Here is a 26,274-nt window from a genome sequence, read left to right on the forward strand (position 1 = left end):
CCTCAGTGGAGTGAAACTCCCCAAGGCCAAAACAATCGGCAAAGTACTGTTGAATAGCCAGGTGATTCTCGGTGCCGCAGCTGGACGTAGCTTACCTGGAGCTCACCTGTGAGAGGGCGATAGGTTTGTGTTCAGGTGCCCCCAGGCTGCCAAAAATCCCGCCCCCGCCGTGGCAGAAATTCTCTGCCACCCGGGAATTGGCGGGGGCGGGAATCACCCCAGGCCGATCGGCAAGCCCTCCACGCCAATCGGCGAGCCCCCTGCGGTGATTCTTCGGCCCGCGATGGGCCGAAGTCTCGCTGCTGGGAGGCCTCTCCCGCCGCCGAGGTTTGAACCACCTCTGGTGGCGGCAGGATCGGCGGCGCGAGCAGGCCCCCCGGGGGGGGGGGGGGCATTGGGCAATCGGACCCCGGTGAGTGCCCCCACGGTGGCCAGGCCCGCGATTGGGGCCCACCGATTGGCAAGCGGGCCAGTGCCGTGGGGGCACTCTTTCTCCTCCGCCGCTGCCACGGCCTCCGCCATGGCAGAGGCGGAAGAGAATCCCCCTACAGCGCATGCGCCGGTGGTGACGTCAGCAGCAGGTGCCACTGACCTCACCACTGGCACATGCGTGAACCGGCGAAGGCCTTTCGGCCAGCCCCGGCGCCGGACGGTGGGCATCCAAGGCCGCTGGTGCCGGTTTTGGCGGCAGTCGGCGTGGTGCCAACCGCTCCGGCGCGGGCCTAGCCCCCAAAGGTGCGCAGAGTTCCGTGCCTTTGGGGAGGCCCGACGCCGGGGTGGTTGGCGCCACTCCCCTACGCCAGGACCCCCCACCCCGCCAGGTAGGGGAGAATCCCGCCCCACGTCTTCAGTTGCCAGGGCTTTCTGCTTTGGAATTCCCTTCGTAAACCTAGAGTCGCCAACTGTGATTAAATATATTCCTCGAGATGTCATCACATGATGTGTCCCCCACGCTGCAGACTGTAGTCGGTCAGCACATCGATCCTTGTGACATACGGCATTCCTACACAACTGACAAGCAAAATACAATCATTGCCCAATGATGCCAACTGGCTCCCCCACTCCTCCCCCCTCCCCACTTTCAATAGTTTTCTCTCTGGTGAAGAGAAATGTTGAAAGAAGATTTAAAAAGAAAGCTCTCTTTTATTTTACTGTCCCAATGATTTTTCTCCAGCCTTGCTCACAGCAGTGTCCTGGAGACTGATCTTCAATTCCTGGAGAGTCATGGCCAATACTGAAGTTTCCTTAATTGGGCTGTCTTATGCTGCGAAAGGTGATATATAAACGCACTTTGTTGTTGCTTCTTCAAAATCAGGCGTTGAATCTGCCTATTGCCCTGTGCCTCACTTGTTATTCCAGTTCTGTACAATCCACTCAGTCCGATGTGAACTTTGTTTTCCGTTTTCGAAAGTCTCTGCGTGTTCACAGGAGGCTGCACTTTGACAATGTGGAGCAGATGTTATCTCACACCTGGCCAGGGGTTTGGGGATTGAGCTCTGCCGGGGCTGATGGTTTCCCAGGAGGGATCCAGCAATAAGGGGCGGTCAGCCAAGTCCAGCTGCCTTCACTCCTCTGAGCTCTCCTGCAGTCAGCTGCTGACATGTGGCTGTCAGGCAGGCAGGATGGGCTGCTGACATGTGGCTGTCAGGCAGGCAGGATGGGTAGCTGACATGTGGCTGTCAGGCAGGCAGGATGGGTAGCTGACATGTGGCTGTCAGGCAGGCAGGATGGGCTGCTGACATGTGGCTGTCAGGCAGGCAGGATGGGCTGCTGACATGTGGCTGTCAGGCAGGCAGGATGGGCTGCTGACATGTGGCTGTCAGGCAGGCAGGATGGGCTGCTGACATGTGGCTGTCAGGCAGGATGGGTAGCTGACATGTGGCTGTCAGGCAGGCAGGATGGGTAGCTGACATGTGGCTGTCAGGCAGGCAGGATGGGTAGCTGACATGTGGCTGTCAGGCAGGCAGGATGGGCTGCTGACATGTGGCTGTCAGGCAGGCAGGATGGGTAGCTGACATGTGGCTGTCAGGCAGGCAGGATGGGTAGCTGACATGTGGCTGTCAGGCAGGATGGGTAGCTGACATGTGGCTGTCAGGCAGGCAGGATGGGCTGCAGACATGTGGCTGTCAGGCAGGCAGGATGGGTAGCTGACATGTGGCTGTCAGGCAGGCAGGATGGGTAGCTGACATGTGGCTGTCAGGCAGGCAGGATGGGCTGCTGACATGTGGCTGTCAGGCAGGCAGGATGGGCTGCTGACATGTGGCTGTCAGGCAGGCAGGATGGGCTGCTGACATGTGGCTGTCAGGCAGGATGGGTAGCTGACATGTGGCTGTCAGGCAGGCAGGATGGGTAGCTGACATGTGGCTGTCAGGCAGGCAGGATGGGTAGCTGACATGTGGCTGTCAGGCAGGCTGTCAGGCAGGCAGGATGGGCTGCTGACATGTGGCTGTCAGGCAGGCAGGATGGGTAGCTGACATGTGGCTGTCAGGCAGGCAGGATGGGTAGCTGACATGTGGCTGTCAGGCAGGATGGGTAGCTGACATGTGGCTGTCAGGCAGGCAGGATGGGTAGCTGACATGTGGCTGTCAGGCAGGCAGGATGGTTAGCTGACATGTGGCTGTCAGGCAGGCAGGATGGGTAGCTGACATGTGGCTGTCAGGCAGGCAGGCAGGATGGGCTGCTGACATGTGGCTGTCAGGCAGGCAGGATGGTTAGCTGACATGTAGCTGTCAGGCAGGCAGGATGGGCTGCTGACATGTGGCTGTCAGGCAGGCAGGATGGGCTGCTGACAATTGGCTGTCAGGCAGGCAGGATGGGTAGCTGACATGTGGCTGTCAGGCAGGCAGGATAGGTAGCTGACATGTGGCTGTCAGGCAGGCAGGATGGGCTGCTGACATGTGGCTGCCAGGCAGGCAGGATGGGCTGCTGACATGTGGCTGTCAGGCAGGCAGGATGGGTAGCTGACATGTGGCTGCCAGGCAGGCAGGATGGGCTGCTGACATGTGGCTGTCAGGCAGGCAGGATGGGTAGCTGACATGTGGCTGTCAGGCAGGGTGGATGGGTAGCTGACATGTGGCTGTCAGGCAGGCAGGATGGGTAGCTGACATGTGGCTGTCAGGCAGGCAGGATGGGTAGCTGACATGTGGCTGTCAGGCAGGGTGGATGGGTAGCTGACATGTGGCTGTCAGGCAGGCAGGATGGTTAGCTGACATGTGGCTGTCAGGCAGGATGGGTAGCTGACATGTGGCTGTCAGGCAGGCAGGATGGGTAGCTGACATGTGGCTGTCAGGCAGGCAGGATGGGTAGCTGACATGTGGCTGTCAGGCAGGCAGGATGGGTAGCTGACATGTGGCTGTCAGGCAGGCAGGATGGGCTGCTGACATGTGGCTGTCAGGCAGGCAGGATGGGCTGCTGACATGTGGCTGTCAGGCAGGCAGGATGGGTAGCTGACATGTGGCTGTCAGGCAGGCAGGATGGGTAGCTGACATGTGGCTGTCAGGCAGGCAGGATGGGTAGCTGACATGTGGCTGTCAGGCAGGCAGGATGGGTAGCTGACATGTGGCTGTCAGGCAGGCAGGATGGGCAGCTGACATGTGGCTGTCAGGCAGGCAGGATGGGCTGCTGACATGTGGCTGTCAGGCAGGCAGGATGGGCTGCTGACATGTGGCTGTCAGGCAGGCAGGATGGGTAGCTGACATGTGGCTGTCAGGCAGGCAGGATGGGTAGCTGACATGTGGCTGTCAGGCAGGCAGGATGGTTAGCTGACATGTGGCTGTCAGGCAGGCAGGATGGGTAGCTGACATGTGGCTGTCAGGCAGGCAGGATGGGCTGCTGACATGTGGCTGTCAGGCAGGCAGGATGGGTAGCTGACATGTGGCTGTCAGGCAGGCAGGATGGGTAGCTGACATGTGGCTGTCAGGCAGGCAGGATGGTTAGCTGACATGTGGCTGTCAGGCAGGCAGGATGGGTAGCTGACATGTGGCTGTCAGGCAGGCAGGATGGGCTGCTGACATGTCGCTGTCAGGCAGGCAGGATGGGTAGCTGACATGTGGCTGTCAGGCAGACAGGATGGGCTGCTGACATGTGGCTGTCAGGCAGGCAGGATGGGTAGCTGACATGTGGCTGTCAGGCAGGCAGGATGGGTAGCTGACATGTGGCTGTCAGGCAGGATGGGCTGCTGACATGTGGCTGTCAGGCAGGCAGGATGGGCTGCTGACATGTGGCTGTCAGGCAGGCAGGATGGGCTGCTGACATGTGGCTGTCAGGCAGGCAGGATGGGCTGCTGACATGTGGCTGTCAGGCAGGCAGGATGGGTAGCTGACATGTGGCTGTCAGGCAGGCAGGATGGGCTGCTGACATGTGGCTGCCAGGCAGGCAGGATGGGCTGCTGACATGTGGCTGTCAGGCAGGCAGGATGGGTAGCTGACATGTGGCTGCCAGGCAGGCAGGATGGGCTGCTGACATGTGGCTGTCAGGCAGGCAGGATGGGTAGCTGACATGTGGCTGTCAGGCAGGGTGGATGGGTAGCTGACATGTGGCTGTCAGGCAGGCAGGATGGGTAGCTGACATGTGGCTGTCAGGCAGGCAGGATGGGTAGCTGACATGTGGCTGTCAGGCAGGGTGGATGGGTAGCTGACATGTGGCTGTCAGGCAGGCAGGATGGGCTGCTGACATGTGGCTGTCAGGCAGGCAGGATGGGCTGCTGACATGTGGCTGTCAGGCAGGATGGGTAGCTGACATGTGGCTGTCAGGCAGGCAGGATGGGTAGCTGACATGTGGCTGTCAGGCAGGCAGGATGGGTAGCTGACATGTGGCTGTCAGGCAGGCAGGATGGGTAGCTGACATGTGGCTGTCAGGCAGGCAGGATGGGTAGCTGACATGTGGCTGTCAGGCAGGCAGGATGGGTAGCTGACATGTGGCTGTCAGGCAGGCAGGATGGGTAGCTGACATGTGGCTGTCAGGCAGGATGAGCTGCTGGAAGAGGCCAGCACCCTTCCCCTTCGCTGATCCTTGGTTACAGGTTCCCCCACTCGGACATTTGGAGTTTGTCTGATTAGGACATGGTTGTGTTTGTCAAAGAGGGGCACATTTCACTGAGTTCCCCATTGGTACCTGTTTAATAGGCTTCACCCTCTGCTCAGATAAAAGCAATGCTCCCGAAAAGAAAGAAAGATATTCCTTTTGGTGGCACGTCAAACCGTGCTGAATCATTTAACACCAATGAAGTACCCATTGAAGTGTAGTCACAGGTTGTAATGTAAAGCGGGCAGCAAAACACACAGCAAGATCCCTCAAAGAATCACAGAATGGTTATGGTGCAGAAGGAGGCCAGCTGGCAGATCGGGACCGAACCGACTCTCACAATGAGCATCCTGACTTAGTGCCATTCCCTTGCCTTTTCCTCGGACCACAGCACGTCGGGTAAGGTTTTCTGCTCTCCCCCCTGCCCCCCTTTCCCACATACCGGAATGTAAAAGCTGCCCACAATTGGCTGGCGCCGGGATCTTCCCGTCCAGCTGCTGTCAAAGGGGATTCCCATTGTTCCCACCCTGTGCGTGCCATGGTGGGGTGTCACCATCGGTGGGACGGGAAACTCCGGCTGGCAGGAACAGCCGGAAAATCCCGCCTATTGTTTCTGTCCAAGTAATCGTCTAATGCCCTGTTGCTGCCAAGGTGCCAAGCTGGCATTTCCTGCCTGTGCGCCATTGGGCTGGTGGGGTCCTGCATGGGTGTTGGGGAGGATGCCAGGGGTGGGGGCAGAGACCCCGAGCTGGGGAGAGGTCCAGGATCGCCTCGGGGGCCTCGGAGATGCCATTTAAAAATGGCGTCCCGATCTCTCGCCGCACTACGGAGTTCCGGTGAGCGGATCTCCCCCGTGTTCAAAACGAGGCTATGTGCGGCCATTGAGGCTCCCTATATAACTGCGGGCAGCGGGAAACGTGTGGCTACACAAGCTCATTCCAGGACTTTGTTCCCAGTTGTTTGAACCGAACCCCATGGTCCCTCTGACATTGACCTCAAATCTGCATCCTGTCTGTCCCCAATAAGCTATCACCCCGTTTGCTTACCAAGAAACTATTCACCTCTGCCTTAAAAAATCAAAAGCTCTGCTTCCACCACTCTTTCAGGAAGCGAGTTCCAAAGATTCACAATCTCAGCGTTACACTGTGAGGATAAATTTAAATTTTTGTGCTCAAGTCCCTGAAGTGGGATTGGAACCGACAATGGTCTGGGTGAGAAAGGAGTGAGAGTGAGTTACGGCTGAGACCATTATCCGCACAGTTAATTGTATTATTTACATTCTACAGGAAACGTGGTGCGAGTAAGCCAAGAGATCATCGTAACGGCTCTCCCCGCCAAGCCCTGCACAAGACTGGACTTCCTTCGCCCCTCCTTACAGCGACAGAGATGGGGCTCGTCGTCAGGATCCTGCTCCTCTTCGTTGCGGTGTTCCTGGACGGAGGCCACTGCGGCGTCTTTGTGAAGACCATCCGCCAGAGGAGGGCGCTGCTGCCCAACATCACCTCCAGCCACCCCACCACCTTCAACCACGTCTACAACATCCAGCTGCCCCACTGCAAGTCCTGCACGCCCAACATCTCCAAACCCCTGGCCCGCATCTTTGAGGCTCAGGATGAGGCCAGGGATGACAAGCGCTTCGAGCACACCATCGACCCCACCAACCAAGTTGTCTTCACCCACAGGATCAACATCCCTCCCCAGGTGTGCGGCTGCGATGACATCCAGGCCCTCCTGAGTCGGCTGGAGACCCTCGAGAAGCAGGTGGTTACGCTGCGCCGACAGTGCTCCAGCAATACGTGCTGTGGTGAGTCCACTCTCTGACAGGCTGGGCCTGGGCGAGAATCACGGTCACTGTAGTTCACTATGTGGGCAACCATTTCAATGATGGGGGACTGGAGGAGGTCAGGTTATTGTAGGTAAAAGAAAACATGGGGTCCTGTTTAAAAATAAGGGGTCGCCCATTTTCTTTCATTCACAGGATGTGGGCATTACTGGTTAGGCCGGCATTTGTTGCCCATCTCTAACTCCGGTTGTTCAGGCCAGGTAAGGACGAAAGATTTCCTCCCCTGAAGGACCCGATGGTCATTAGTGAACCCTGTGGTTCCCGGTCATCATTAATGATGAATTCAGATCCCAAATCTGCTGTAGTGGGATTCAAATCTGTCTGCAGTGCCCGGGGACACCCCACCCCACCCCAGGCCTCTGGATTTCTGGTCCAGTAGAAGTGCCACTTTTTTTTTATTCGTCCATGGGATGTGGGTGTGGCTGTCTGGGCCAGCATCCATCTGGATCTGGATGCACATGCAGCCCATTACTTCAATGACATTAGTGAATCAGATGGATTTTTATGACAATCGACAATGGTTTTGTGGTCATTATTAGAATTTTGGGGCAGCACGGTGGCGCAGTGGTTAGCACTGCTGCCTCATGGCGCTGGGGTCCCAGGTTCGATCTCGGCTCTGGGTCAGTGTCCGTGTGGAGTTTGCACATTCTCCCCGTGGGTTTCACCCCCACAACCCAAAGATGTGCAGGGCAGGTGGACTGGCCGTGCTAAATTGCCCCTTAATTGGAAAAAATGAATTGGGTACTCTAAATTTTAAAAAAAATGATTAGACTTTTAATTCCAGATTATTCTGAATTACTCATCCACAGCAATACCGCTACGCCACTGCTTCTGTAACATTTGTGTTTTGAGGAGAATTGCTGCACTTTTGATGGTTTTTTCGGGCCTAACTGATTGCTCTCTTTCCAGGTACAAAGAATGCGATAGATTGTGGGCCCCACGGGACTTTCAGCTCCTCTGCCTGTGGCTGTGTCTGTGAGGTTGGCTGGAGCGGGCCCACATGTTCCAAGGTCAGCTGCCCAGCGAACTGCCACCCTCGCCAGGGGGACTGCGTGGCTGGCCGCTGTGTGTGCCGTGAGGGCTTCATGGGCGAAGACTGCAGTCAGGAGATCTGCCCCGACGATTGCAATGACCAAGGGCGCTGCATTGACGACAGGTGCGTCTGCTTCCCCGGTTACACAGGGTACGGCTGCACTGAGGAAATCTGCCCCGATGATTGCAGAGGCCACGGGAGATGTGTCGACGGGCGCTGTGTCTGCAACAAGGGCTACTCCGGGTTTGACTGCGGGCTTGAAGACTGTCCAGGAGGCTGCAGTAGTCAGGGGCACTGCATCGAGGGGAAGTGCGTCTGCAACGCAGGCTTCTCTGGAAGCGATTGTAGCCAGCTGGATTGCCCCTCTAACTGTCACGGCCGAGGGAACTGTATTAAGGGAAAATGCATCTGCAAGAAAGGGTTTATTGGGCCTGACTGTGGAGAGAAAGCTTGTCCTCAGAACTGTAACGACCGAGGAAGATGTGTCAACGGCAAGTGTGTCTGCAACACAGGCTATTCAGGGCCTGCTTGCAGTGTTCAGGCCTGTCCCGATAACTGTAACCAACGGGGAAAATGTGTCAATGGCAAGTGTGTCTGCAACACAGGCTATTCAGGGCCTGCTTGCGGTGTCCAGGCCTGTCCCCAGAACTGTAACGATCGAGGAAGATGCGTCAATGGCAAGTGTGTCTGCAACACAGGCTATTCAGGGCCCAAATGTAGTGTCCAGGCCTGTCCCCAGAACTGTAACGATCGAGGAAGATGCGTCAATGGCAAGTGTGTCTGCAACACAGGCTATTCAGGGCCTGCTTGCGGTGTCCAGGACTGTCCCCAGAACTGTAACGATCGAGGAAGATGCGTCAATGGCAAGTGTGTCTGCAACACAGGCTATTCAGGGCCTGCTTGCGGTGTCCAGGCCTGTCCCCAGAACTGTAACGATCGAGGAAGATGCGTCAATGGCAAGTGTATCTGCAACACAGGCTATTCAGGGCCCAAATGTAGTGTCCAGGCCTGTCCCCAGAACTGTAACAATCAAGGACGCTGCATTGATGGGAAGTGCGTCTGCAAGGATGGCTTCACAGGAAATGACTGTTCAATAGGTGAGATGCCGTCCTCCCTCTCTCTTTCTCGTGTTGGTGTAGATGCAGAGCAACAGCTCTTTGAGCCGTTTAATCATTAAACCAGACAATGATGAGTCGGAATAAGATCAGAAAATGCTGTAAAAACTCAACAATTCTCAGAGCATCTGTGAGGAGAGAAACAGAGTTTTTATTTAATAAACATTTTATTGAGGTATTTTTGGTATTCTAGCAATAACACAATAAACAATGTACATGAAACTATAAACATAGTGCAAAAGCCGTCGGCCTCCCTTACCGGTCCCACCTTTATTAACCCCCTACTCTGAGCTAAACTAACCCCCCCCCCCCCCTCTCTTCTGCTGACGGTTAATTTTCCACAAAGAAGTTGACGAACGGTTGCCACCTCCGGGCGAACCCTAACAGTGACCCTCTCAAGGCAAACTTGATTTTCTCCAAACTGAGAAAGCTAGCCATGTCCGATAGCCAGGTCTCCGACTTCGGGGGCTTTGAGTCGCTCCAAGCTAATAGTATCCATCTCCGGGCTACCAGGGAAGCAAAGGCCAGAACGTCTGCCTCTTTCCCCTCCTGGATTCCCGGATCCTCCGACATCCCGAAAATCGCCACCTCTGGACTCAGTGTCACCCTTGTTTTTAACACCGTGGACATGACATCTGCAAACCCCTGCTAGAATCCCCTAAGCTTCGGACATGCCCAGAACATGTGGACATGGTTCGCTGGTCCTCCCACACACTTTGCACACCTGCCTTCCACCCCAAAGAATCTGCTCATCTGGGCCACTGTCACGTGAGTCCGGTGAACGACCTTGAATTGTATCAGGCTGAGCCTGGCACATATTGTGAACGTGTTGACTCTACTCAACGCATCCATCCATAGACCATCTTCTGTTTCTCCTCCCACCTCCTCCTCCCACTTGTGCTTCAGCTCCTCGGTCTGCGTGTCCTCTGGCCCCATAAATTCCTTGTAAATGTCAGAGACGCTCCCTTCCCCTACCCACCCCCTGGAAACTACCCTGTCCTGAATCCACCTTAGTGTCAGGGGTGGGAAGGTTGACACCTGTTTACGTAGGAAGTCCCGCACCTGCAGACACCTGAATTTGTTTCCCCTCGCCAGCCCAAACTTCTCCTCCAGCGCCCTCATACTCGGAAAGCTCCCCTCTATAAACATATGAAATGAAAAATGAAATGAATGAAATGAAAAATGAAATGAAAAGAAAATCGCTTATTGTCACGAGTAGGCTTCAATGAAGTTGCTGTGAAAAGCCCCTAGTCGCCACATTCCGGCGCCTGTCCGGGGAGGCTGGTACGGGAATCGAACCGTGCTGCTGGCCTGCTTGGTCTGCTTTAAAAGCCAGCGATTTAGCTGAGTGAGCTAAACCAGCCCCTATCCCCCATCGTCTCAATCCCTGCTCTCCGCCACATCCGGAACCCCCCCATCCATACTCCCCGGGGCAAACCGGTGATCGTTACAGATCGGGGACCAGACCGATGCCCCCACTGCTCAACATATCTCCTCCATTGCCCCCAGACTCTCAGGGCCGCCACCACCACGGGGCTGGTGGAGTACCGTGCCGGCAGGAACGGCAGAGGCGCAGTTACCAACGCCCCCAGACTGGTGCCGCCTCCATTTGCTCCCATGCCGACCCCTTCCCCCACCACCCACTTCCTGATCATGGCTATATTCACCGCCCAGCAACAGTTACTAAAATTTGGCAGCACCAGCCCGCCCTCTACCCAACTCCACTCAAGCATTACCTTCCTTACTCGTGGGGTCTCGCCCGCCCAGACAAAGCCAGAGGTCACTTTGTTGACCCGTTTAAAAAAGGACCGCGGAATAAAGATGGGGAGACACTGAAATACAAACAGGAATCTCGGGAGGACCGTCATCTTCACCGTCTGCACCCTCCCAGCCAGCGACAACGGAAGCTCGTCTCATCTCCGAAAATCGTCCTTCGTTTGATCTACTAATCGGGCCAGATTTAATTTATGCAGCCAGTCCCATTCCCACACCACTTGAATGCCTAGGTACCTAAAACTTCCCCCTACTTAACGGCAGCTCCCCCAATCGCCTCTCCTGTCCCCTCGCCTGGACCGCAAACATCTCACTTTTCCCCATGTTTAGCTTATACCCCGAAAACCGGCCAAATTCCCCGAGAATCCTCATGACATCTTCCATCCGCTCTATTGGGTCCAGAAGCAGGTCATCTGCATAGAGAGAGACTGTGCTCCACCTCCCCCCCCCCCCCCCCCCCCCCCCTCCACCTCCCAGACCAGCCCCTTCCAGCCCCTTGAGGCTCTCAGAGCAATTGCCAACAGCTCTATAGCTAGCGTGAACAGCAGTGGAGAGAGGGGGCATCCCTATCTTATCTCCCGGTGCAGTCTAAAATAGTCCGATGTTGTCCTATTCATCCGTACACTTGCCAGAGGAGCCTGATACAGCAACCTGACCCAGTCAATAAAGCCCTGCCCAAATCCGAACCGCCCCAGTACCTCCCACAGATATTCCCATTCTACTCGATCAAAAGCCTTTTCTGCATCCATTGCGACCACTACCTCCACCTCCCTACCTTCCGGGGGCATCATGATCATGTTTAACAACCTTCTTACATTGGTCACCAACTGCCTACCCTTAACAAACCCCGTCTGGTCCTCCCCAATAACGTCCGGAACACAATCCTCAATCCTGGAGGACAAAATTTTGGTCAGCAATTTGGCATCCACATTCAACAGGGATATCGGCCTGTCGGACCCACACAGCTACCTTAAGGATGTTGTTTAAATTAGATTATCTCTCATTCTTCTAAATTCCAATGAGTAGAGTCCTAACCTGTTCAACCTTTGCTCATAAGACAGTGCCTCCATATCGGGGATCATCCTAGTGAACCTTCTCTGAACTGCCTCCAATTAAATCATACATTTCCTTTAATAAGATGACTAAAACTGCTCACAGTTCTCCAGATGTGGCCTCACCAGTACCTTGTACAGTTGCAGCACGACTTCCCCACTCTTATACTCCAACCCCCTTGAAATCAAGGCCAATGTTCCATTAGCCTTCCTGATTACCAGCACGGTAGCCTTGTGGATAGCACAATTGATTATCAGGAAGTATATCAGGAACAAAAGAATGACTAGAGTAAGATTAGGGCCAATCAAGGATAGTAGTGGAAAGGTGTGTGGAATCGGAGGAGATAGGGGAAGCATTAAATGGATATTTTTCGTCAGTGTTTACACTGGAGAAAGACAATATTGTCGAGGAGAATACTCAGGTTCAGTCGACCAGGCTAAATGGAATTGAGGTTCACAAGGAGGAGGTATTAGCAATTTTGGAAAGTGTCAAAATAGATAAGTCCCCTGGGCCAGATGGGATTTATCCTAGGATTCTCTGGGAAGCCAGGGAGGAGATTGCAGACCCTTTGTCCTTGATCTTTATGTCGTCTTTGTCGACAGGAATAGTGCCGGAAGACTGGAGGATAGCAAATGTTGTCCCCTTGTTCAAGAAGGGGAGTAGAGACAACCCTGGTAATTATAGACCTGTGAGCCTTACCTCGGTTGTGGGTAAAATGTTGGAAAAGGTTATAAGAGATAGGGTTTATAATCATCTTGAAAAGAACAAGTTGATTAGCGATAGTCAACACGGTTTTGTGAAGGGTAGGTCATGCCTCACAAACCTTATTGAGTTTTTTGAGAAGGTGACCAAACAGGTGGATGAGGGTAAAGCGGTTGATGTGGTGTATATTGATTTCAGTAAGGCATTTGATAAGGTTCCACACGATAGGCTATTACAGAAAATAAGGAAGTATGGGATTGAAGGTGATTTAGTGTTTGGATCAGTAATTGGCTAGCTGAAAGATAGAGGGTGGTGGTTGATGGCAAATGTTCATCCTGGAGTTCAGTTACTAGTGGTGTACCGCAAGGATCTGTTTTGGGGCCACTGCTGTTTGTCATTTTATAAATGACCTGGAAGAGGGTGTAGAAGGATGGGTTAGTAAATTTGCAGGTGACACGAAGGTCGGTGGAGTTGTGGATAATGCTGAAGGATGTTATAGGATACAGAGGGACATAGATAAGCTGCAGGCTGGGCTGAGAGGTGGCAGATGGAGTTTAATGCGGAAAAGTGTGAGGTGGTTCAGTTTGGAAGGAGTAACAGGAATGCAGAGTACTGGGCTAATGGCAAGATTCTTGGTAGTGTAGATAAACAGAGAGATCTCGGCATCCAGGTACATAAATCCCTGAAAGTTGCCACCCAGGTTAATAGGGCTGATAAGAAGGCATATGGTATGCTAGCCTTTATCAGTAGGGGGATTGAGTTTCGGAGCCACAAGGTCATGCTGCAGCTGTACATAACTCTGGTGCGGCCGCTCCTGGAGTACTGCGTGCAGTTCTGGTCACCACATTATAGGAAGGATGTGGAAGCTTTGGAAAGGGTTCAGAGGAGATTTACTAGGATGTTGCCTGGTATGGAGGGAAGGTCTTACGAGGAAAGGCTCAGGGACTTGAGGTTGTTTTCGTTAGAGAGGAGAAGGCTGAGAGGTGACTTAATAGAGACATATAAGATAGTCAGAGGGTTAGATAGGGTGGACAGTGAGAGTCTCTTTCCTCGGATGGTGATGACCAACACGAGGGGACATAGCTTTAAATTGAGGGGTAGTAGATATAGGACAGATGTCAGAGGCAGTTTCTTTACTCAGAGAGTAGTAGGGGTGTGGAACGCCCTGCCTGCAACAGTAGTAGACTCGCCAATTTCAAGGGCATTTAAGTGGTCACTGGATAGACATATGGATGAAAATGGAATAGTGTAGGTCAGATAGGCTTCAGATGGTTTCACAGGTCGGCGCAACATCGAGGGCCGAAGGGCCCGTGCTGCGCTGTAATGTTCTATGTTCTATGTTCTATGTTCACAGCTCCAGGGTCCTAGGTTCGATTCCGGCTTGGGTCACTGTCTGTGTCGAGTCTGCACATCCTCCCCGTGTGTGCGTGGGTTTCCTCCGGGTGCTCCGGTTACCTCCCACAGTCCAAAGATGTGCAGGTTAGGTGGATTGGCCATGATAAATTGCCCTTAGTGTCCAAAATTGCCCTTAGTGTTGGGTGGGGTTACTGGGTTATGGGGATAAGGTGGAGGTGTTGACCTTGGGTAGGGTGCTCTTTCCAAGAGCCGGTGCAGACTCGATGGGCCGAATGGCCTCCTTCTGCACTGTAAATTCTATGATATCTATGAATTCTATGATTACCTGCTGGATCTGTGCTGGCTTTCGGCGTTCCATGCACATATACCCCCACGTCCCTTTGTGTTACAGCTTTCTGAAATGTTTCTCCATTTAAATAATACCCTGTTCTTTAGTTCTCCCTTCCAAAATGAGCAACTTCACGTTTTCCCACATTAGACTCCATTTGTCAACTTTATTCGCACTTACTTAACCTACGAATATCTCTTTGCAAACTGCTTGCATCCCTCTTCCAACTTGCCTTTCCAGCTATTTTTGTGTCCCTGCAAATTTGGCTACAGTTCATTCAGTTCCTTCCTGCAAGCCATGAATATATATTGTAAACAGTTACAGTCCCAGCACTGATCCCTGTAGAACCCAACTGCTTACAGGTCACAACTTGCTGTTTCCTGCCCATTACTCAATTCTCTATCCATGCCAATATACTGCCTCCAACACCATGGGCTCTTATCTTATAACGTTTTGTGAGGTAACGTAGCAAAATCCTTCTGAAAGTCTACATGCAACACATCTACCCACTGTGGTGGAGACTTCCTCGAAAACCTTGAATAAAATAGTCACCATCTCCCTTCCAGGAAGCCATGACCACTCTGCCTAATCAGATTGCGATATTCCAAATGTGCTGCTATTACATCCTTAATAACGATTCCAACATTTTTCCAACAATTGATGTTCGGCTAATCGGCCTACTGTTACCTACTTTTTGTCTCCCTCTCTTTTTGAATGTGGTGTCACGTTAGCAGTTTTCCAATCCTCCGGTACTTCTCCAGAATCCAAGGATTTGGGGAAAATTGCAACCAGTGCATCCACTATCACTGCAGCTGCTTCTTTCCGGATCCCAGGATACAAGCCAGGATCAGCCCCATTATCCCACTTGGACTTCAGCAAGGCTTTTGAGAAGGTTCCACACGAGAGACTGATAGTGAAGGTCAGAGGCCATGGGATCCAAGGAAATTTGGCAAATTGGATCCAAGATTGGCTGAGTGGCAGGAAGCAGAGGGAAGATGGTCAAGGGATGATTTTCTGACTGGAAGCCTGTGTCCAGTAGGGTCCCACAGGGATCAGTGTTGGGACACCTGTTTGTGGTTTATATAAATGATTTTGACATGAATGTAGGAGGGTCGATCAGTAAGCTTGCGGATGATAGGGAAATTAGTGGGGCAGTAATTAGCGAGAAGGATAGACTTAGATTACAGGAGGATATAGATGGGCTGATCAGTGGCAAATGGAATTCAATCTGGATAAGTGTGAGGTGATGGACTTGGGCAGGACAAACAAGGCAACGGAATACAGGATAAATGGCAGGACCCTGGGAAGTACTGAGGATCAGAGGGCCCTTGGTCTGCATGTACACCGGTTTCTTAAGGTAGGAGGGCAGGTGGATACAGTGGTTAAGAAGGCATATGGTATATTTGCCTTTATCAGGCGAAGTTTAGAGTTTAATAGGCAGGGAGGCTATGCTGGAACTGTGTAAAACGTTGATTAGGCCACAGTTAGAGTATTGTGTGCAGTTCTGGAATCCACATTGCAGAAGGTATGTGATCGCACTGGAAAGGGTGCAGAGGAGATTTACCAGCCTGTTGCCTGGGCTGGAGAGTTTTAGCTATGAAGAGAGATTGGATAGACTGGGATTGTTTTCCTTGGAATAGAGGGAACTGAGGGGGAACGTAATTGAGATGTATAAAATTATGAGGGGCATAGGTAGGGAAGACAGGAAGAAATCTTTCCCCTTGGTGGAGGGGTCAATGATCAGGGGGCAAAGAGTTAAGGTCAGGTGAAGGAGGCTTTGAGGGAATGTGAGGGAAACCTTTTCACCCAGAGGGTGGTGGGGGTCTGGAACTCACTGCCTGAGAGGGTGGTGGAGGCAGAGACCCTCATAACATTGAAATAGTATTTAGATGTGCAGCTGTGATGCCAACGCAAACAAGGCTATGGGCCAAATGCTGGAAAATGGGATTAGAATATTTAGGTGGTTGTTTTTAACTGACATGGACACAATGGGCTGAAGGGCCTTTTCTGTGCTGCAGACCTTTATGACTATGACTCTGGTTTGTATAATACTACTTCTCGCTTGATGGTGATGGTATTTTATTCCTCTCCCCTATTCTTTAGTAGTAACGGGATGTTCGAAGCATCTTCCACCATAAAGAACTGATGTAAAATATCTGTTTAACTCCTTTTCCATTCCCATGTTTCCATAACTATCATCCAGATTCATTTTCTAAGGGGCCCATGTTCACTTTGACCTTACCTCTTTTTTATGGTGGGAGAAGTTCTTATTGTCAGGTTTTATATTCCCTGCTAGTTTGCCCTCGTAATTTATTTTCTCTCTCTCTTTAATATCTTTTTGGTCCTCCTTTGCTGGATTCTGGATTGATCCCAACCTTTGGGGCTCACTGACTTTTGCCTCCTTATCTTCTTTTTCTTTGAACTAAATACTCTCCTTAATACTTCCTTACAGGGGTGGTTTGCGCTACAGAATAAGACCAGCAGCGTGGGTTCAATTCCCGTACCGGCTGAGGTTATTCATGAAGGCCCCGCCTTCTCAACCTTGCCCCTTACCTGAGGTGTGGTGATCCTCAGGTTAAACCAGTCAGCTTGCCCCCTCAGAGGGGAAAGCAGCCCATGGTCATCTGGGACTATGGCAACTTTACCTTTTAACTAATACTCTCCTTATCTTTCTTGGTTAGCCATGGTTGGTTTGTATCTCACTTAGAATCTTTCCTCCACACTGAGGGCCATGAACTACCTCCTTAAATGTCTGCCACTATTTGTCTTTCCTGCTAATCCATCCACTCAATCCACGTTGGCGTGATTAATAAGGTCAGGGGTTATGGGGAGAAGGCGGGAGAATATCGGCCATGATTGAATGGTGGAGCAGACTCGATGGGTTGAATGGCCCAATTCTGCTCCTATATCTTCTGGTTTTATGGCGAATTCTATCCTCATTTCACTGTAATACCCTTTATTATCTTGAAACGTTAACTCTGTTTCTCTCTCCACAGACGCTGCCAGAGCTGCTGAGTTTTTCCAGCACTTTCTCTTTGTATTTCCGATTTCCAGCATCCTCCGTATTTTGCTTTTATTTTGATGATGATCAGTGGATTGAGTCGTGTTCCAAGGTCTGATCCAGTCACACACTGGGCTGTTTTTATGAATCAAGTATCCTCTTCGGCGCTGGTTTATGTGGGTGTGGTTTTGGGTAACCCATGAGCTTAGGGAAGGTCAAAGCCAGGGGTCTCTGTGGTGGATCTTTCGCAAGGCGCACATTTATGGCTTCTTGTCAACTCTATTCAGCTTTCTGGCCACAATCAGCATTTCCAGATGTTAAGGGTGGGAGTCCAATAGGCCTTGTGTGACATCAGGCAATGGTGAGCAGTGTTGTTGAGACCCTGGTGCGCAGGAAAATGTTCATTTTCCTCAAATCACTGGGTTCCTGGAGGGTTGGGGCATGAATGGGTGAGAGAATGATCTGTGGCAATGGCGGGCAGCCAGGGTCTGGGTGGTAACACCACAGAGCAATGTTCAGTTAAACATAAGCACACGGATACGTCTGCCCTGTGACTCCTGTTAATGTGGGTGAGCAATAGTTCACAGCCAGTATTTGCTGCTGCTCGTTGATGTGCCAAACCAGGTGTTAAATGTAATGATTTTAAACAGCGGGGTGGGGCTCTTAATTGGTTCTCTGTTTCTTTCCCGCCAAGTTACTCAGAGCGATAGTGACAAGGTTGTGTTTCAATCTGGATGCACTCCTGTCTGAAGGTTTGATCAAACTGCAGTGAATCCGAGGCAGGAATGTACATTGTGCTCAAGTGGCTTCATAATAATTTTTATTGTCAAAAGTAGGCTTACATTAACACTGCAATGAAGTTACTGTGAAAAGCCCCCCAGTCGCCTCATTCCGGCGCCCGTTAGGGTACACTGAGGGAGAATTCAGAATGTCCGAACAGCACGGGCGCGATTCTCCGCAAATGCGGAGAGTCGTAAAGGCTGCCGTGAAACCGGCCATGTTTCACGTTAGCCTCCGCGCCCCCTCCCGGGACCCGATTCTTCCCCCCGGTCGGGGCTAGTAGCGCGGCCCCGTGAAAAACAGCATCGCGGGCTTAGCGACCGTCGCTAAGCCCGCGCGCCAAGCGTCACGGCGGCTGATGCGCACGATGATGTCAGCCGTGCATGCGCGGGCCGTCATGCCCCTCAGCTGCCCCGCGGACTGATCCTGCGGGGCGGCGAAGGAACAAAGAGTGCGCGGATATTGGACACGCTGCCCGTGGTGCGGCCGTGCCAATCGGTGCCATGGTTGTCGGGAACGGCACCTTGCGGCCGTTTTCACGAACGGTGAGAGCAGGTGTGTTTGCGTTCGTGAAAACGGCCATAAAGGCCTGGGAACTGGGCTCATCGGCCAGGGGAGAATCGCTGTTCGCCGTAAAAAACGGCGAGCAGCGATTCGTGTCGTGGGGCGGCCGTGGGGGGGGGGGGGAGAATAGCGGGAGGTCAGGAAAAATGTCAGGAAGGCCCTCCCGCTATTCTCCGACCCGTCGTGGGGGGCGGAGAATTGCGCCCCACATCGTTCGGGACTTGTGGGAGGAAACCGGAGCACCCGGAGGAAACCCAAGCAGACACGAGGAGAACGTGCAGACTCCGCACAGACAGTGACCCAAGCTGGGAATCGAACCTGGGACCCTGGAACTGTGAAGCCATAGTACTAACCACTGTGCTACCATGCTGCCCATGTAGGAGGTGAGGACACTGCCCTCCCTGAGCTGAATCCAGCCCAGGCTCATTGAGCACATGTCTCCGTGCTGTCTGCTGTAGTTCAGCCAGCAGCATATTGAATGTTCTCGCCCATGCCACACATGTCCACACCATTCCCACACCCATGCCACACACGCCCACACCCACGCCAAAGACTTGAGTGTATGCCGGGTATTTTGTGGTTGTGGAAGGGGCCATGACAATCTAATTCCAGTGATTCCTCTTTTTTTTTATGTTCCTTTCTGATGTGAATTGGGGTGACGCAGCCTAGCCGAGTGCTTTATAGCCCAAGACTCAACACCACATTAAGCTCGGACAGGGTTAGGTGGTCACGTGTGGCTCAGGGGATAGCATCCCCGCCTCCGAGCCAGGAACTCCAGGTTCAATTCCCGTCCCAGGACTCCAATTCTCCTGGTGTCGCTGCCCCCCCCCCTCCTTTTCCCGGCGTGTTTATAATACGGCCAAACAGATCGAGTGGCGATTTGCAAATCCTTCGCCGCGGCATGTACATGTGAGAGCATGAGAGATTCCTGACCAGCCATGTGAGGGGTCTTCTACCATCACTACCTACAGCTTCAGGCTAGTACATGCATGGGAAAGTTTGTGTTCCCATAGCAACGAGGCCTTCCTGAGTGAACTGCACTGCCGCAACATCAGCAGGTCAGAATGGACACCCTATCGCCACAGAAACCAGCGAGAATGGTGGGGGAAATGGACATATACGACTGAGGTGGTTGTGGGTGCTTGGGGCAGAGTGGAGGAAAGCTTCATTCTATTCTTGGCCTGCATTGCGCTGTGCCTGGAAGCACTTGATAAGGACAGTTGATTCAGAAATGGAAAAGTGTTCCAAATTCCAGCATCTTGATCAACATCTTGTGGTGATATGCATCACTGTAGATATACAAGGGGTTAATGTAAATACACGTAGGCTAGCTAGACACTAGAGGGAGCACCAGAGACGTGACACACAGACACTCAACCAATAGGTCAGTAAGATAGGACACGACCAATGGGCATTCACGATACACACAGAGGTGACACTACCACAGGGGGGCATTACACCAACCCATATATAAAGGGCACAGCACACATGATCTTCCTCTTTCCAGTGGAGACACTCAGTGAGTACACAGGGTTGATTCAACATCACACCCACCACGTGGATTGTAGCAGACTGGTTTGTCAGTCTGAGTAGCTATAGAAGGATTAACAGTGGAGGCGAATCCGAGTAGGAGAATTGTAAATAGTTCAATAAACGTGTTGAAGTTATCTCAACGTCTGAATCTTCTTTTGTCAGAGTGAGCATCAAGGAAGCAGCTTATGCTACGCCAAGAGCATAACAAGGCACATCTCAGTTCAGTAACGCGGAAAATGGATCTGATGTATTCTCTGCTCACTGAGGTCCTTCTGGTGTCTGCTCTTGGCTCCCCCCACTAGCTCTGCTGATTGAGATCAGGAATTTCTGCAGTGACCTACAGCCAACAGAGCGGCAATTAAGAGATTTACTGTTCTGCCCTTTAACCCCAGTAAGCCCTGTTGGAAAAAAGAAACAAACTATAAAAAAATCTAATCAAAAACACGACGATCCTTAAAAAGAGATCTGAGAGCAGGAACTTGGTTTGAAACAAAACTTGTTTTTATGTCACACTTGTCACTTCCTCAGAATGCACTTCACAGCCAGTGAAGGACTTTTGAGTTCTCTGGTGTAGTGCAGGAAAATACAGCATCCAATCTTTACACAGGAAGATCCCACAAACGTCTGAGAATGAAAGTCTGCTTTTTTCCTTTTGTGACGTTGACTAATGTATAAATATTATTCAGGGCACTAGGGATAATTCTCCTTCTCTCCTTTGAAACACTGAGTTGGGGAGTTGATTTGACATCCCATCCCTGATAGTGCTTGCCGCTCACCGGGAGTGCTGGCCCAGAATTGGGGGCTGGATCTGGCTTAGGACTGGAACTGATGATCTCTGAGGCTCGCAGGCAGGGAGGCTGAAACTGGACCACGGCCTCAAAGGTCCACAAAGGAGAGAGGCAAGTATAAAGGTGCACGGAACATGCCAATTGGAAATGTTGCACAGTGCGATCTCACAAAGTTCAAAGCTCAAATTCATAGTGTCTTATTGGGATGACTACCCTTGAGGAGCCCACTTGGCTCCCTGGGAAGATGCCTTAACAGAGCTGTTCCATCAGGCTAGTCGGTGGAGAGTGAGCAGGAATAGGTTATTAAGGGAGAGCTGGGGGCGGGGGAAGAGAAAGCCTTCAGAAAAATGTCCTGTTTGTTGACAGTACGGTGAAAAGTCTTGGGATAAAAGCAGCAGTAGGTTTGACATGATGAATGTTTATGAACATCGCTTTTTCTTGGCACCAATGAACCATATTGAAATGGAAACTGAAGAGAAAATGCTGGAAAATCTCAGCAGGTCTGGCAGCATCTGTAGGGAGAGAAAAGAGCGGACGTTTCCAATCCAGGTGTCCCTTTGTCAAAAATTGAAATGCAAACAGGTGGGGAGGGGATGGGAGCGAGGAGGGGGGAGGACAGAGAGGGAGGGGGAGTGGGAGGAGGGAGGGTGGGAGAATGGGGGAGGATGGAGAGGAAGACGGAGAGGGAGGGGGAGAGTGGGGAGGGAGGGTAGGAAGAGGGAGAGTGGGGAGGTAGGGTAGGAGGATGGAGAAGGAGGGAGGGGGATGGAGAAGGAGGGAGGGGGCTGGAGAAGGAGGGAGGGGGATGGAGAGGGAGGGAGGGGATGGAGAAGGAGGGAGGGGGATGGAGAAGGAGGGAGGGGGGATGGAGAAGGAGGGAGGGGGATGGAGAAGGAGGGAGGGGGGATGGAGAAGGAGGGAGGGAGATGGAGAAGGAGGGAGGGGGATGGAGAAGGAGGGAGGGGGATGGAGAAGGAGGGAGGGAGGTGGAGAAGGAGGGAGGGGGATGGAGAAGGAGGGCGGGGGATGGAGAAGGAGGGAGGGGGATGGAGAAGGAGGGAGGGGGATGGAGAAGGAGGGAGGGGGATGGAGAAGGAGGGAGGGGGATGGAGAAGGAGGGAGGGGGGTGGAGAAGTAGGACGGAGGGGAGGAAGGGAGGAGGAGGCTGTGGGGAGTGGGGATAAGTCTTAGGTAATGATCGGTGGTTAGTCTCCTGCTCTTGTCTAAACTCAGACCAGCCCGTCTCACATTCTCCCATCAAAGGGTCCCAGTCACCAGTGCTCTTCAATGGAATAAAAAGCCAAGGAGATTCCATTTGGTTTGTATCGAAACAATGGAGAGATGGGGGTGGGAGCGAGCGAGGCTACCTCCGTGTGTCTGGGTGTCGGGGGGGAGGGGGGGGGGGGGGGGGGGGGGGTTGGAGGGAGTGGGGTAAAAACCCGAACATTAGTGGCACATTCCCGAGTTGATCCACTGGGGCAGCCAAGTGAAAGTATTTCGGGGGGTGCAGAGAGAGGGTGGAAAGTTTGAAAGCGAGCGAATGACTGAAACCATTCTTATTCTGTACAGTGGAACTGCAGCAGAAGCTGGATGAAAGCAGTCTAAACTTGACAGAGTTCCAACCATTCCCATTGCTGGAAACCTTCGAGAAATGGCCCACTGAAGGAAAACAGTAGTTGGTTTTGAGAAGCATTTTTTAAAAATTACCTTTCAGACCACAGGATATAAGGGCAGAATTATGCCATTTGGCCCATTGAAGAGAAGATTCTTTCTCTTTCTATTAATTTTGATATTTATCGCTCAATTAGCATCAGGTTATTGGTCACTACCCCATGGCTTGTTTGTGGAATCTTGCTGTGCACCAGTTGAGTGCAGTCTTTGTTCCGACAGCAGCGATTTCACTTAAAAAAAATACACAGCACTTCAGTGGATGTCAAGCATTCTGGGACAAATGGTGCAGGAATGTGGGGTGTCCCTTTAAGAGCAGCGAGCCAAGCCCTAATTCTGGGGACTGAGTCTGTCCCTGTGTGAACCTCGGCCAGGTAACTTCCCGCCGGCACCTCACAGCGGTAATGAGGGAGATCTGGGAGAAGCCCTTTCCTCCTGCTGTCTAAACCGTCGATAATTGACCACAATCCTGATTAACTGCTTCACTAGAGGAAGGCCAGGTACAGTCATGTTTGATAAATGTTATCCAGCTGCTATTCATTATTTCTGCATGTGCAGTTTGCTCGGTCACATGAAGCCACTTTGAGCTAAACTCTCCCTTATGGATGTTAGCCTCAGTCTCAGAGTCTAATCCCTCTCGCAAAGTCTGCACTTCCTTTCCAAACTCTAGCAGCTATTGATTCAAGCAAAGTAGACCCTTTGAAATGTATTCTTTAAAGGAGGTTGCTGTTACGACTGTCTTTCTTCCAATTGTCCAGTTAGACACTAATTGAACACAATGGAAGGTACTGAATTTGAGTGAGAATCAAACCTGTCCAGAACCGCACTATGAGCCAATACCAAAGGATGTTGACTCGTATTTAATGATGCACTAAATGGCATGTGGTTCTAACAGTGTGTTCACTAATCACCAGGAATAATGCCAGGGGAAGTTGGTTAGGTTTATATTTGTTGTACATCACACGGTATAATTCCAGACTCAACATAAAACTGTTAACTATCTGCAACTCAACCAGGCTGGGCCAAGGATTAATTAGCATAATATAGCCCATCTTTATGTTACATGGCAGGGTGCCACACTCATAAACGTGAATGAAAGGCTGGTGGAGTTTGCCTTGCTTTGCCACTAGATGTCACTGCTGAGTGCGAATGTAAGCTGTGAGGGGGACACAAATAGGCTGTAATGGGAGAGAGGGCAGGATTTAGCAGACCCCTTAGCTATGTGGGTAAATCCAACCAGGGCCGCTAAATCACGCCAGAGGGTCATAATGGGATTTGCGCCAGCGAGATCTCAGTTTGAGACTCCCTCACACCCCCCCCCCCCCCCCCCCCCCCCCCCCCCCCCCCCCAAAGCTGGTGACATAATCAGGCTCACACCCAGGAAGAGAACCCTGACCTTTGTGGAGCTATGAGGCTCCGCCCCACCAGAGCAAACCACGTCCACTGATCTTTCTTTGACAGCATCAGAAGATCTGGTCAGAAAACGGGGCTGTGTTCTGCCGGTTTTCAGTCAGAACCTGACACTGCCATTTTTTAAGTGAGTGGGCAAAAAGATGGAGTATAATGTCGGGAAGAATGAGGTTATGTACTTAGGTTATGAATAGAAAAGCAGAATTTCCTTTTAAGAGATGTAAGATTGTAAACCTTGATGTCCAGGGAGACTTGGATGTACTTGTACAAGGAATTAGAAAGGCAAATGACATATCTGTCCTTTATTGTAAGGTGGTTGGAGAATGAGACTAAGGATGTCTTGCCCCAATTTTATGGGATTTGGTGGGACCACAACAGGAATACTGAGCAGCACTTTGGTCTCCACATTTAAAGCGGGATCTCCTAGTGCGAAGAAGGGGAGGCAGTGATGTAGTGTTATTGTCACTGGACAAGTAACCCAGAGACCCAGAGCAATGATCTCGGGACATCCCATGTATGAATTGGAGGTGGTTCAGTGCAGGTTGACTGAATTGATCCTTGGGATGAAAGAGTTGTGCTATGATGAGAGGCTGAATAAATGGGGCCTATATTAGAACATAGAACATACAGTACAGAAGGAGGCCATTCGGCCCATCGAGTTTGCACCGACCTGCTTAAGCCCTCACTTCCACCCTATCCCCGTAACCCAATAACCCCTCCTAACCTTTTTGGACACTAAGGGCAATTGATCATGGCCAATCTACCTAACCTGCATGTCTTTGGACTGTGGGAGGAAACCGGAGCACCCGGAGAAAACCCACGCAGACACGGGGAGAACGCACAGACTCCGCACAGACAGTGACCCAGAGGGGAATCGAACCTGGGACGCTGGCACTGTGAAGCCACAGTGCTAGCCATGTGTGCTACTGTGCTGCCATATTCTCTGGGGTTTAGAAGGTGATCTCGAGGTGATCAGTGTAGCACAATGGCACAATGGTTAGCACTGCTGCCTCACAGCGCCAGGGACCCGGGTTCAATTCCCGGCTTGGGTCACTGTCTGTGTGGAGTCTGCACGTTCTCCCCGTGTCTGCGTGGGTTTCCTCCGGGTGCTCCGGTTCCCTCCCACAGTCCAAAGAGGCACAGGTTAGATGGGTTGGCCATGAGGTTCAAGGGGCCAAATGCTCCACTCCATCTACTATTTCTTATTCATCCATTTGAGCTTCTTGCCATTCGGAACAGGATAATGTTCAAGGTGAGCTAGGTCTCGTTCCTGCCCTCTGTGCACAGGGATGCTCTTGACATTTGTGATGGTTAAAGATTTTCCCTGTCTTGTTTCAGGAATTGCAGCTCCGACTGGGCTTCACGTGAAGAAGATCCTGGAGACCAAGGCGACAGTGGGGTGGGATCTTCCGCAGGTTCCGGTCGACACCTGGGAGATCACCTTCCAACCCTTGGTAAAGGGCATTCTGGGAATGGAGGTTGTAGGTCGAGGGTCGGGGGTCAGGGTGGGGGGGGGGGGGGGGGGGCCATTGGAATATCCCAAGATTTTTTTTCTTCCCGGCTAAAGTGCCAGGCATTTTAGTGAGCGTCACCAGAAGAGTGTGGAGAAGGTTCCCCAATTTAAATAATTCCACTGGGTACCAAAGGAATGTATGTCAGGTGCCCAGCATGTTGGAGAGCGTACCTCTTGCAGCATTGAAAAACTGACCATTGACAAAGAGGTCCGCCTCTGACGCACCTGCCCCAGGTCTTGGCAGATAGGGGTTCCACCTTGGACCAAGATCAGCAGACCCATTAGCGTCCCTCTCGACCTGCAGTCGGAATGTGCCGGAAGGTCGCCGGTGATTTGGGGCTGAGAAGCCGAATGGATGGAGGAGGAGGCAAGAGGGGGGACATTCCTTTCACTGACCCCAAACCTGGTTCAACAGAGCACAAAAAAACCTAATCTCCGATCCCTCTGTTACAGCCAACAGTTCCTCCGCCATTTTGGTTCGCTGCCTGGTGACTGTCCACATTGTGTTTATAGGGCTGTGGGTGCAGGTAGTGTGGGTGATGGACAGGGCTACGTTAACCAGCCAAGACTGCAGTGGCACTGACCCCTAATCCAGACCACAAGAGAACAGGTTGTGGAGGTTGTGTCAGTATTGGGAAAGGGTACCTGAGTCTCTGACAGAGGCAGCGAACCAGATTGTGATCAACCCACACCTCATCCAGAAATGGTCTATCAAATTTCTTGGGCGCCTCACAGCAGAGAAGAAGGCCATTCAGCCTACCTAACCTGTGCTGGCTCCACAGAAGAGCTATC

General features: G+C 52.0%; 1 protein-coding gene across 1 annotated transcript in view; it reads left to right on the forward strand.

Moving 5' to 3' along the window:
• LOC119975785 (tenascin-X-like) overlaps positions 1 to 26,274 on the forward strand; it is a 221,067-nt gene that overhangs the window by 37,297 nt on the left and 157,496 nt on the right. Inside the window, exons 2-4 of the mRNA XM_038815633.1 lie at positions 6,309 to 6,826; positions 7,775 to 8,995; positions 25,308 to 25,423. Coding sequence (XP_038671561.1) covers positions 6,409 to 6,826; positions 7,775 to 8,995; positions 25,308 to 25,423 — 1,755 coding nt within the window. The 5' untranslated portion in view covers positions 6,309 to 6,408. The remainder of the gene's footprint in view (positions 1 to 6,308; positions 6,827 to 7,774; positions 8,996 to 25,307; positions 25,424 to 26,274) is intronic.

This window comes from Scyliorhinus canicula, chromosome 13 (genome assembly GCF_902713615.1).
Source record: "Scyliorhinus canicula chromosome 13, sScyCan1.1, whole genome shotgun sequence".
NCBI classification, from domain to species: domain Eukaryota; kingdom Metazoa; phylum Chordata; class Chondrichthyes; order Carcharhiniformes; family Scyliorhinidae; genus Scyliorhinus; species Scyliorhinus canicula.